The 14230-nt window shown below is 43.8% G+C and overlaps 1 protein-coding gene across 1 annotated transcript in view; it reads right to left on the bottom strand.

Moving 5' to 3' along the window:
• Positions 1-7394: 7394 nt before the first annotated feature.
• The window catches only part of LOC126095010 (myrosinase 1-like), a 128756-nt gene continuing 121920 nt past the window's right edge, over positions 7395-14230 (bottom strand). The window contains exon 11 of the mRNA XM_049909668.1: positions 7395-7681. Within this exon, the coding sequence (XP_049765625.1) occupies positions 7555-7681 (127 nt within the window). The 3' untranslated portion in view covers positions 7395-7554. The remainder of the gene's footprint in view (positions 7682-14230) is intronic.

Raw genomic sequence — 14230 nt, forward strand, 5'->3', positions numbered from 1 at the left:
CCCGAAGTTCTACCACTCCCAGTGCAACTCATACCTACCCAAGTGTAGCGAAACATTTTTTTTTTTTTTTTTGCAGGTCATAAAAGCCACAAATAAGTAAAGTGCTACGTATTTACTGCAAGAAATCTTCGACGAAACAACGACAAAAATATTCCTGTAATATGCCATTGTAAAACAAGAATGTCAATCTTTTGTAACATATTTTTTCCACGAGTGCACACAGCACCCAGACTTCCTGCGAAGTCAAGTAATTTATTTCTTTGTTATTTTTTTATATTTATTATGCCATGTATAATGTATCTATGTATGTGTATCTTTATCGTAATTTCATTATCTTTTACCGAGAAATGAACATTTGTTATCCTTGTACAATACATTGGAAAGAGCACAGTTCAATTGTCATGTAGTTACCCTATGGACAAATTACTATCAATTTCAGTCGTACGAATATACTTACCTGATACTCTGTATGTTAACCACTTTGCTTGATGTAATGTGTAAAATCTATTGTAAAGAATTTTTGCAAGTAATACTAACTTGTTTCACGAAAGCAATAATATCACGACTACGCGTGAGTCTCGATGATCCTGACGGAGTCATCGCTCCTCACGCGGGAAGCAATGTGATATTATTGGATTTCAGACATTTTGCATATGAGAAAAGGACAGCCACCAAGCTGTAGTTTGCAGTGATACTAAGCATGACAACACGAGAGTAAAAAAAAACGAAATCTGTTTATAACGTTCGCCTACACCAAGACGCGCGGCCAGCGTTTAAGAGGTACTTTTAAATACTATGACTCGCTGGGCGCAGATATTTAAAATCATTGCCGCAGCGCTTGATAGCAAGAAGCTGCGGAACAGAAGAAAGAACAATTTATCATTTGTTAGGAAAATTCTAGAGTCTTTATAGTTAGTTGTACTTCTGGTCGCCGATATGTTAACATGTACTTCATTACCTTTGATGTTTGGTTGCCGACTTGTTAAGACGTGTTGTGTAGCACCGCTACAAGTTTAGTGTGAAAAACCACGATATCATCAAGAAAGAAAACGCTTTTGTAAACCTAGTGACGATAAAAAATACTTACGCGCACGACAGGACATTTAATTTTTACAAAATATCACACATACAAAGGCAGCGATTGTTAGACTGCTCCATGTATGAGAAAAACATAGAAATTTAAGTTTTGTATTCATTGTAAATTTGGTAATGTTTATAGTTTAACGCCTTTCGTCTTTGAGAATATACTTTTCCTCCACTGTACAGAAAATCTATGCTTATTCTTTTCTTTAAATTAACCACAAATAATGTTTATGTTTAAATGACCTTTGTTACAGGTTCGCTCTTTATCGCGGTGTGTCGATTGTATTTGGGAGACCATTAACGTGTTCAATTTACGATCTGACAACTTTTTTTACAAAATTTCACTGTTTTGCATTCATTTCCAATTTTTTTTTATTATTCAAATAGGTCCCTTATGTAATTTCATTGAAGAGTCTGATTGCGTGAAAGCAATCCGGGTTAAGAGGTCATTTGAGAAACTATTTTCACGCAATCAATCCGTACGTCTCCTAAACACAATCGAGAACCGACGCATCATCGATCATTCATTAATTTTTCTCTTTTTCCAAGTCGTACCAAGAAACGGCCAAGGAGAACTGCCGTGAGTACGCAATCTAGTGTTAAAAGGTTGCATTCTTTATCTTGTCGGCAAAAATTGCCATGAATTATCAACATCAATGTTATATTTGGTTAAATGTGAAAAGCCACAAAAAACCTTTTAACGCTAGACTGATGCTATCCTTGTCGGACAATGTCGGTGGCCAAATCATTCACTTGAATTGTTCAGAGTCTTCTTCAAACCCTGAATGGCTGTAAACCATAGCCGAGCATAACCAGGACCTAGTAAACGATCGGTTCCGTTGGACCAGAGGACCCCTGTCCATTCCGTGTATACACAGCCCACACCATTGTGGGGCCATCAGCTCGCACAGTGGCTTGTTGACAACTTGGGTCGATGACTTCGTGGGGTCTGCGCCACACACGGACCCTACCATCAGCTCTTAGCAACCCAAATCGGGACTCGTCAGTCGAGACCACGGTTTCCTCGTCGCCAATCGATGCAGTGATGGGCCCAGGAGAGGCGCTGCAGGCGACGTCGCGCTGTCAGCAAAGCCACTCGTCTCGGTCGTCTGCTGCCACGGCCCATTAACGCCAGATTTCGCCGCACTGCCGCAATAAATACACTCCTGGAAATTGAAATAAGAACACCGTGAATTCATTGTCCCAGGAAGGGGAAACTTTATTGACACATTCCTGGGGTCAGATACATCACATGATCACACTGACAGAACCACAGGCACATAGACACAGGCAACAGAGCATGCACAATGTCGGCACTAGTACAGTGTATATCCACCTTTCGCAGCAATGCAGGCTGCTATTCTCCCATGGAGACGATCGTAGAGATGCTGGATGTAGTCCTGTGGAACGGCTTGCCATGCCATTTCCACCTGGCGCCTCAGTTGGACCAGCGTTCGTGCTGGACGTGCAGACCGCGTTAGACGACGCTTCATCCAGTCCCAAACATGCTCAATGGGGGACAGATCCGGAGATCTTGCTGGCCAGGGTAGTTGACTTACACCTTCTAGAGCACGTTGGGTGGCACGGGATACATGCGGACGTGCATTGTCCTGTTGGAACAGCAAGTTCCCTTGCCGGTCTAGGAATGGTAGAACGATGGGTTCGATGACGGTTTGGATGTACCGTGCACTATTCAGTGTCCCTTCGACGATCACCAGTGGTGTACGGCCAGTGTAGGAGATCGCTCCCCACACCATGATGCCGGGTGTTGGCCCTGTGTGCCTCGGTCGTATGCAATCCTGATTGTAGCGCTCACCTGCACGGCGCCAAACACGCATACGACCATCATTGGCACCAAGGCAGAAGCGACTCTCATCGCTGAAGACGACACGTCTCCATTCGTCCCTCCATTCACGCCTGTCGCGACACCACTGGAGGCGGGCTGCACGATGTTGGGGCGTGAGCGGAAGACGGCCTAACGGTGTGCGGGACCATAGCCCAGCTTCATGGAGACGGTTGCGAATGGTCCTCGCCGATACTCCAGGAGCAACAGTGTCCCTAATTTGCTGGGAAGTGGCGGTGCGGTCCCCTACGGCACTGCGTAGGATCCTACGGTCTTGGCGTGCATCCGTGCGTCGCTGCGGTCCGGTCCCAGGTCGACGGGCACGTGCACCTTCCGCCGACCACTGGCGACAACATCGATGTACTGTGGAGACCTCACGCCCCACGTGTTGAGCAATTCGGCGGTACGTCCACCCGGCCTCCCGCATGCCCACTATACGCCCTCGCTCAAAGTCCGTCAACTGCACATACGGTTCACGTCCACGCTGTCGCGGCATGCTACCAGTGTTAAAGACTGCGATGGAGCTCCGTATGCCACGGCAAACTGGCTGACACTGACGGCGGCGGTGCACAAATGCTGCGCAGCTAGCGCCATTCGACGGTCAACACCGCGGTTCCTGGTGTGTCCGCTGTGCCGTGCGTGTGATCAATGCTTGTACAGCCCTCTCGCAGTGTCCGGATCAAGTATGGTGGGTCTGACACACCGGTGTCAATGTGTTCTTTTTTCCATTTCCAGGAGTGTACTTTCGTCTTACGTGTCACATTTATTTCTATGGCTATTCCAGGCAGTTTTGCTTGTCTGTTAGCACTGACAACTCTACGCTAATGCCGCTGCTCTCGGTCGCTAAGTAATGCCCGTCGGCCACTGTGTCGTCTTTCGTGGGAGGTAATGCCTGAAATGTGGTGTTGTCGGCACGCTCTTCACACTATGGATTCAGAATATTGAATTCCTTAACACTTTCCGAAATTTAATGTCCAAAGCGTCTAGCTCCAGATATCATTCCGCGTTCAAAGTCTATCAGTTCCCATCGTGCGGCCATAACCACGTTGGACACCTTATCACATGAATCACCTGAGTAAAAATGACAGCTCGGCCACTGCACTGCCCTTTACATACCTCGTGTACGCGATGCTACCACCAACTGCTTATGTGCATATCGTTGTGCCATGACTTGTCACCTCAGTGTATGACGCAGTGTGTCTCAAACAAATGAAGGTAATTTAATTAATTAAACCTCTTGCCTCGTGTGTTGGAACATGGTAGATACTGCCTGACAGTTTGACTACTCTTGTAAGTAGGCTGTTTAGGTTTTTATGTTGGTAACGCCACGTAGCGCTCTGTATGAAAATCACTGGCTGTGCTGTGTGCAGTCTGTGGCTGGTTGGCATTGATGGAATATCCGCTAGTGTAGTGGAGGTGAACAGCGCGTAGCGTTGCGGCGCAGTTGGAGGTGAGCCGCCAGCAGTGGTGGATGTGGGTAGAGAGATGGCAGAATTTTGAGAGCGGACGATCTGGACGTGTGTGCATCAGAAAGAGTAAATTTGTAATACTGGATATCATGAAAATATATATAATAAATTTTTTACACTATTAAGGTAAATACATTGTTTGTTCTCTATCAAAATCTTTCATTTGCTATCTATGCCTATCAGTAGTTAGTGCCTTCAGCAGTTAGAATCCTTTATTTAGCTGGCAGTATTGGCGCTCGCTGTATTGCAGTAGTTCGAGTAACGAAGATTTTTGTGAGGTAAGTGATTCATGAAACGTTACTCTCAGCCATTCTCTTGTAGGGATTGTTGAAAGTAAGATTGCGTTGTGCTAAAAATATCGTGTCAGTTTAGTGATGATCAGAATAAGTAAAGAGAGAAATGTCCGAGTACGTTCAGTTTTGCTCAGCAGTTTGAAAATCAAATAACGTAAGAGGTTTACCAGCACAGTAATTCATAAATTTTTCCAGACGGGACGTTTCACTCTTTTGCATCAATTTCGTATAAATTCACAAATGACACAGAAAAGGGTGGGGAGGGACATGAAAGGGACATCCTAATTACGTTAAGAAGACAAATTACCTTCTGGCTGGCAAAGGCACCGTATAGGTATACAATGATTCATGAAGATATTTGATTAACTCAACAAATGCGTACTTTAGCGAAATTTACAACGTGTACCGATAAGGAATACTCTTTGAAAGTTCAGTTTTGTTCATTCAGTAACAAGACAGGGACCCACGGAATGTCTGGAGGATACTTGATCGGTCACTAGTGAACAACGAAAAATGAAGCCGAGTCCCAGTATCTCATAAGTGAACCAAATCACCCGTGTAATTGGACGATGAATAAGTTTGTAATGTTGTGCTGTGTTTCATAAAAGATAACATGGGGGCTACGGAGTAGATAACAGGACGCAGCATGTCATTCTCAATGGAGAGAAGTCTTCCGAAGTAGGAGTGATTTCAGGTGTGCCGCAGGGGAGTCTCGTAGAACCCTTGCTATTCACAATATATATAAATGACCTTGTGGATAACATCGAAAGTTCAGTGAGGCTTTTTGCGGATGATGCTGTGGTATATCGAGAGGTTGTAACAATGGAAATTCTACGGAAATGCAGGAGGATCTGCAACGAATTGACGCGTAGTGCGGGGTATGGCAACTGAATCTCAATGGAGACAAGTGTAATGTGCTGCGAATACATAGAAAGAAAGATCCTTTACCATTTAGCTACAATATCGCAGGTGAGCAACTGCAAGCAGTTAATTCCGTGAATTATCTTGGAGTAGGTATTAGGAGTGATTTAAAATGGAATGATCATATAAAGTTAATCGTCGGTAAAGCAGATGCCAGACTGAGATTCATTGGAAGAATCCTAAGGAAATGCAATCCAAAAACAAAGGAAGTAGGTTACAGTACACTTGTTCGCTCACTGCTTGAATACTGCTCACCGGTGTGGGATCCGTACCAGATAGTGTTGATAGAAGAGATAGAGAAGATCCAACGGAGAGCAGCGCGCTTCGTTACAGGATCATTTAGTAATCGCGAAAGCGTTACGGAGATGATAGATAAACTCCAGTGGAAGACTCTGCAAGAGAGACGCTCAGTAGCTCGGTACGGACTTTTGTTGAAGTTACGAGAACATACCTTCACCGAAGAGTAAAGCAGTATATTGCTCCCTATTACGTATATCTCGCGAAGAGACCACGAGGATAAAATCAGAGAGATTAGAGCCCACACAGAGGCATACCGACAATCTTTCTTTCCACGAACAATACGAGACTAGAATAGAAGGGAGAACCGATAGAGGTACGCAAAGTACCCTCCATCACAATCCGTCAGGTGGCTTGCGGAGTATGCATGTAGATGTAGATGTAGATGTATGTGAAGCACATGTTGATCGAGAGTAAACAAAGATACAGAAACGGCTGAGTATTTCAACACAAGATTGCACAAGAATCTGAGTATTATGCACAGGATAAATAATTTAATCACTCATTCACGAATTAAATTCAGTTATTGTGATTCCTAATGTTTCACACGTGGACATGGCATCAACACAAATCACAGTTTCCTAAGTCTCCTAACTCACTTAAGGTTAAGGATTTCGGTCTTGTTTTAAGCGCAATTAGTTTCCCTGAAACAATTCTCAAATACGATAGTGAATTTACTTTGATAAACTTAAAGAAAAAGTGCGGTTCCTTTGTGTAATCGAAATCACATTTACCAGTTGACCTGAGCACGAAGCACAACACAAAGGAACTAGTTTAATTACAAAATCACATATACTACAGCGATTAAAACTGCATGTAGCATCATGATGACTCAAGGAAAATTGTTAATCATAATATTAGCGAACTTAAAGAACATTCAAATACCTTCATTGTATCCATCCCAGAATGAATAGCAAACTCTTCTGTCTTACTTAGAGTGCGCCGGAAGTGTGTCAGTTTGAACCGTCCTGTCCTTAAATATCCTCAGCAAGCCAAGCAGCGGGACACGACTCCTCCAAAGAGGCTCGAAGTGCTCTCGCCAGCACAGCGCACCTCTCCTCGACCACCACACCTGTCATGCCGGCACAGCTCACCTCCCCGTCCCTGCACTGCTAGCCCCAACACTGGCAACACTGAGTTAGCAGAATGTGCGTCCCGTAACCGACAAGGAAATAAGTTCGACTCATTCTATCATTGATTCAGGTTCACATATAGGATTGAGAAATACAGGAATAATACTGATACTCTTTAGACAGAGATAAAATGAAGAAACAGACATTCTTCTCCTTTCTCGAGGGCAACAACTATCGCAAAGTAGGGAGAGGCAGTGGAAACATAAAGCTAAGATTAATTATCATGAAAGCGGTTTGATGGATCCCTTTCAAAGAGAGTAGCAATGATTGACGGTGTAGTGGTCACATAGTCTCTGTTTACTAAAGAAATAAATATAAACGACTTAGTTTTGTTAATTTATTTATTTGTGCCATTTCTGTGATGAATACTTCAGACATTCAACAATTTTAAATATACTTTTTGCTCATAATTCACTTCAGCCATATACCAGTCTATAAGTATTTTCTGGAAAAAGTACTGCCCTGGAAGGGAGAAATGAAGTTTGGGACTTAATGACTCATTGACTAGGGTGTCATTAGAGACGATACTGCTCCGGAAGCTGCCTGCTGCCGTAGACTTCCGCTATAAATGCGGCCGAATCCTTGGGCGTTCTCGTTCGGTTTGGACTGCTGAAATCCACCTCGTAGACTCCAAACTTCGCCCTGCATCAAAATATTGTTACATTACAAGTTTTGTTGATACTTGACATACACACACTGCGTAATTCACATAATGGTCTCTGCATCTACGTCTATTGTCTACAAAGCACAACTTTGTGTTGGAGAGGGTATTTCTTATTGCGCCTTGAATAAACATTTCCTTCCGTTCTACTCTCGGACGAAGCGCAGCAAAATCTGTGCCCTCCCTGAAAATAGGGCGATTGGCGATGACATTAATTGGGCACTCAAATTAGTGCATAATGTCAACCGCAAGTACGTACTGTCCACTTCCGGGGCATTTGATAACAGCTGGTAGTCACCGACGTTCGGAAACTACGCGAAATATAGGGTTCAGTCTGTGGGTCCATCTTTTGTGATGTTTCCATAGAGCGGACGGGAAACGCACAGTGAGAGGATTATCGCATACGCTGATTTGTTGGCTGTGGTATCAGCAAACTCAGGAAGAGAACGGGAGACTAAAACCAGTGACATACCACACAATATGGGAAGGTGGCGCCTGGAAAACAATCTCGGTGTTGCTCCCGACAACACAGTCCACGCAGACGATCAGAAGTGTTGTTATGAGAGGTCAAAGAAGTGTTCTGCTGAGACTATCAGGATCTTTCAGCACCATGTCAGTGGAAGTACTGTGCGTAGTGCTCGGAACATATCCGGTAGACCTAACAAACAGTCAGCGTGCTGCGCCATACTGGCTGCAGAGGGGCACAGTGAATGCGATGCAACGTGAGTGGCCAACCGGTGTTAAAGGGTTTAACGTTCATTCCTTTTTCCCCGAAATCCGGAAATGGTTGAAAATGCTCCATACAGACATTAATCTAGAACCAGGCAGCCTTGAAATGCATTTTTACACTAGCTTAGCGCTCGCTGCCTCGCTCGCGCATACTGTGTGGCCTGCAGATTTCTTTTTCTTATTTCATGGAATTTTTATGTTTTTCACAAATTTCAACACCTTCTAAGCTTTTCACGCTAATTAAGGCCAAATAAGCATGATCTTTTCCGAATGTACACTAATGGACATTAAAATTGCTACACCACGAAGATGACGTGCTACATACGCGAAATTTAACCGACAGGAAGATGATGCTGTGATATGCAAATGATTAGCTTTTCAGAGCATTCACACAAGATTGGCGCCGGTGGCGACACCTACAACGTGCTGGCATGAGGAAAGTTTCCAACCGATTTCTCATACACAAACAGCAGTTGACCGGCGTCACCTGGTGAAACGTTGTTGTGATGCCTCGTGTAAGGAGGAGAAATGGGTACCATCACGTTTCAGACATTGATAAAGGTCGGATTGTAGCCTATCCTGATTGCCGTTTATCGTATCGCGACATTGCTGCTCGCGTTGGTCGAGATCGGATGACTGTTGGCAGAATATGGAATCGGTGGGTTCAGGAGGGTAATACGGAACGCCGTGCTGGACCCCAACACCCTCGTATCACTAGCAGTCGAGATGACAGGCATCTTATCCGCATGGATGTAACGGATCGCGCAGCCACGTCTCGATCCCTGAGTCAACAGATGGGGACGTTTGCAAGACAACAACCATCTGCACGAACAGTTCGATGACGTTTGCAGCAGCATGGACTATCAGCTCGGAGACCGTAGCTGCATCACAGACAGGAGCGGCTGCAATGGTGTACTCAACGACGAACCTTGGTGCACGAATGGCAAAACGTCATTTTTTTGGATGAATCCAGGTTCTGTTTACAGCTTCATGATGGTCGCATCCGTGTTTGGCGACATCGCGGTGAACGCACATTGGAAGCGTGTATTCGTCATCGCCATACTGGCGTATCACCCGGCGTGATGGTATGGGGTGCCATTGGTTACACGTCTCGGTCACCTCTTGTTCGCATTGACGGCACTTTTAACAGTGAACGTTACATTTCAGATGTGTTACGACCCGTGGCTCTACCCTTCATTCTATCCCTGCAAAACCCTACATTTCAGCAGGATAATGCCCTACCGCATGTTGCAGGTCCTTTACGGGCCTTTCTGGATACATAAAATGTTCGACTGCTGCCCTGGCCAGCACATTCTTCAGATCTCTCACCAACTGAAAACGTCTGGTCAGTGGTGGCCGAGCAACTGGCTCGTCACAATACACCAGTCACTACTCTTGATGAACTGTGGTACCGGGTTGAAGCTGCATACACGCCATCCAAGCTCTGTTTGACTCAATGCTCAGGCGTATCAAGGCCGTTATTACGGCCAGAGATGGTTGTTCTGGGTACTGATTTCTCAGGATCTATGCACCCAAATTGCGTGCAAATGTAATCACATGTCAGTTCTAGTGTAATATATTTGTCCATTGAATACCCGTTTATCATCTGTATTTCTTCTTGGTGCAGCAATTTTAATGGCCTGTAGTGTATTTCTTACCAAGAAGCGATTCTGATGGCTAGAGTCCAAGGTTTTTGTTAATCATGCCTTTCGCGGTCTTTTGGAGATATTTCCATAGCAACTTTCATTTCATAACAAATTTTTCTATATCTCTGACCGAGATGGGAAATAAATACCAATTTTCATAAATTGTTTTAATGTAGCGAAGTATTTTCTTAAAAATTTTCATACGCTATTCCACTTCCTTAGGGACTGAATTTCCAGAAAGACTGAAATCATATTTTTTTTTTATTTTGTAACCAAGAGTTCCACTATCAGTTGTCATATATGTAGCCTTAAAATCCTGCAGTAGTTCTTTGGTAATTATTTATTTTCATAAAAACTTTCACCCACTATTTGACCGCAGTAGTGGTTGATTTCCAAAAACTCTGAAACGCGTATTTTTTATTTTCTGATTGAGAAACCAAATACCAGTTTTCGACGTTCTAGTTTAAAAAATTTCCTTAATAGCGACATACTTTCAAAAAGCCTTTCATCCCCTATTTCATTACATTAAGAGTGTAATTTCGGACAATCCCTTCTTAATCGATACTTACACTACAAGATTCACACCTTCTTCATCATCATTTATCATTTAAGACTGATTATGCCTTTCAGCGTTCGGTCTGGAGCATAGCCCCCTTATTAAATTCCTACACGATCCCCTATTCAGTGCTAACATTGGTGCCTCTTCTGATGTTAAACCTATTACTTCAAAATCATTCTTAACGGAATCCAGGTACCTTCTCCTTGGTCTGCCCCGACTCCTCCTACCCTATCTACAGAGTTCATTCCCAGTTTTTCTTTGATTTCCTCATTGTGGACACCCTCCTGCCATTGTTCCCATCTACTAGTACCTGCAATCATCCTAGCTACTTTCATATCCGTTACCTCAACCTTGTTGATAAGGTAACCTGACTCCACCCAGCTTTCGCTCCCATACAACAAAGTTGGTCGAAAGATTGAACGGTGCACAGCTAACTTAGTCTTGGTACTGACTTCCTTCTTGCAGAAGAGAGCAGATCGTAGCTGAGCTCTCACTACATTAGCTTTGCTGCACCTCGCTCCCAGTTGTTTCACTATGTTGCCATCCTGTGAGAATATGCATCCTAAGTACTTGAAACCGTCCACCTGTTCTAACTTTGTTCCTCCTATCTGGCGCTCAATCCGTTTATATTTCTTTCCCACTGACATTACTTTCGTTCTGGAGATGCTAATCTTCATACCATAGTCTTTACATTTCTGATATAGCTCTGAAATATTACTTTGCAAACTTTCAATCGAATCTGCCATCGCAACTAAGTCATCCGCATATGCAAGACTGCTTATTTTGTGTTCACATATCTTAATCTCACCCAGCCAGTCTATTGTTTTCAACATATGATCCATAAATAATACGAACAACAGTGGAGACAGGTTGCAGCCTTGTCTTACCCCTGAAACTACTCTGAACCATGAACTCAATTTACCGTCAACTCTAACTGCTGCCTGACTATCCATGTAAAGACCTTTAATTGCTTGCAAAAGTTTGCCTCCTATTCCATAATCTCGTAGAACAGACAATAACTTCCTCCTAGGAACCCGGTCATATGCCTTTTCTAGATCTATAAAGCATAGATATTTCGAACCTTCTTCAAATTTTAAATTTGTATCCTTTGCGATTATGTGTCAGTCAGTCAGTGAGACAGGACATTGCCTTTTCAGGGTTGCCACAAATTTCCCCAAGTGAAATTCCCTGTTATTATTCCGATTTCCAGATAAGTTTTAGCACTTTTCCCTGACGATTTCGAGATCTCAAGGGTGAGTTAAGACGTAAGTTGACAATATGTATTTGCAGTTGCGGTACAAGTGCAGACGAGAAAATATCTAAAAAAAAATTGCAAGTAGATGGCGTTTCCTGATGTGAGCAAAAATTAGTCTTAACATCAAAATGTTTTGTAATGAACTGTTTGTAGACGGAGAAAGCAAGCCAAATGGTATATGTATTCCATTAAGAGTAGGGTGTTATTTCATTTCAGTAAAACGAAATACATTTGTTGAGAAAAATACGCATTTCCTTGGAGTCACAAGACAGACTTGAAATTCTTTCACTGAGTTCAGAAATAAGTTCATAAAAAAGTAGGCCTCTTGGAAAAAGTGTATAAGGCGGGAAAGAATTGTGCAAACCAACACTGTAGGTTACCGCCAGTAAAATGTTGATTGTACTATGTTTGTTATTGTGAGTTATTACCCACTGTGTTGTAGCTATTATTTTACAGGTATTGTGTGATTTTTCTTTCGAGAAGTATATGAGTACATACCATACAAACCGCCAGCGGCTGGCACGATTTTCTTCTTCGTATCAGCCATACTTTCTAACATTTAAACTACTTCTGAAGAGCCAAAATGTACTAGAACAAATAAAATGTCTATAAAATGCCACACTGGATTACGTACTTGCGGTGAGACAGCCGCAGTTCCTGAGATTCCATCGCCCATGGCCTCTGGCCTGCTGAGCAGCACCGCAGCACTGTGGACAAGCCATGAAAATCCGCTGCATTACGCCACACACAGACAGACTCGGCCTGCGGGCAGATCGGTGAGACTAGATCCGACGGACAGGGACTACGCGTTAGTGGGAACCAGGTCAGCAGGCCCGATCCATTACAGGTACTCGCAGAAATGGGCTGCGGTTTTGGTCCGTCGTGGAAATCCACTCGTGTGGCCAGAAATTCACGAGCCACAGACAAAATGTTGATGAAATGAGACAACGGTGATCAATCCATGCAACAGGTAGCTTTTGCAAATACTCTGCGACGAGTAATAACGAGAATAGGTAGCAACTCACCCGTGAAGGTGATTGCTAGGCCGCAGGCAGGAACGTAGAAAAAACAATCACCCTCTCACGACTAAATTTTCAGCCACAGCTTTTGTCAGAAAATGAGAGAACACACATCGACATAACCACTGAGACACAAATCATGCACACGTGACAGCCACCTCCGGCTGCTGCGGCTACAGTCTCTAACAATCAGATCAAAACAAACCACTCCTCATGACTCCCTGCCTCTCATCGGCAGCTGCTAGGCTAGCGGCAAGCTGAGGGGAGTGGTGAGAAGCGGAGAAGCAGTAAGGATGAGAGAGCAGGGAAGCGGCGCATGTTGTCAGCAGCACCCAGCCACCGACGGTGCATGCCACCTCAGTAAACAAACCATTTCATCTACTGGGGCAAAAGCGAAATCTTTCCAGGTTTTCTCAAATTTCCCTGATGTTTCCCTGATTTCCCTGACTTGTTTGAAATTCCCTGATTTTCAGAACCTGTGGCAACCCTGTTTTTATATTGCACACTACACCTGTGGACCCGATGAACTAATTTTGCACATCATAACATCTACGAATCCATAAGGGACCCACACAAATGGTAATATCTAAACAGATCCGTTGACACTACATCACGTATACTATATGCCAAATACGTAGAAACAACACCGTACGGAAGAACAGGACAGGCAGTTACCCGAGATGAACCTTATCCGTGGAAAATAACCGACACGGACCAGAACGAAAGCACTAACTCTGACAATGAGAGTTTACAGTGGAAGCAATATTGGCAGACTGGTGGCTAACATCTGCCAAATAAGGACATACAAAGGACTAACGTCTGTAGACTAACTAGCTATAACCGAGTCGAAGCATGCCCCAAATAGGCACGTTAAACGTGTAACAGCTATAGTATAGAAGCAGTACCACTAGGAACCTAACTGGTATCTGGCCGGCCTGTGTGGCCGAGCGGTTCTAGGCGCTTCAGTCTGGAACCGCACAACCGCTACGGTCGCAGGTTCGAATCCCGCCTCGGGCATGGATGTGTGTGATGTCCTTACGTTAGTTAGGTTTAAGTAGTTCTAAGTTCTAGGGGACTGATGACCTCAGAAGTTAAGTCCCATAGTGATCAGAGCCATATGAACCATTTTGAACTGGTATCTAAACGAAATAGGCCAACCAATACTTTGAACGATACAAGTACTTGCATTAAATTAGAATAGAACAGATTTGGAATAGAATCGTGTAGAAGACAGACTAACGGTAGCGACTCCACGCGCTTTCGGAGACGCTTCCTTACAGTCAGTCAATCACTAGGATTACAAATCAGTATGCCACGCAGAG

The sequence above is a fragment of the Schistocerca cancellata genome, chromosome 8 (genome assembly GCF_023864275.1).
Source record: "Schistocerca cancellata isolate TAMUIC-IGC-003103 chromosome 8, iqSchCanc2.1, whole genome shotgun sequence".
Classification (NCBI taxonomy): domain Eukaryota; kingdom Metazoa; phylum Arthropoda; class Insecta; order Orthoptera; family Acrididae; genus Schistocerca; species Schistocerca cancellata.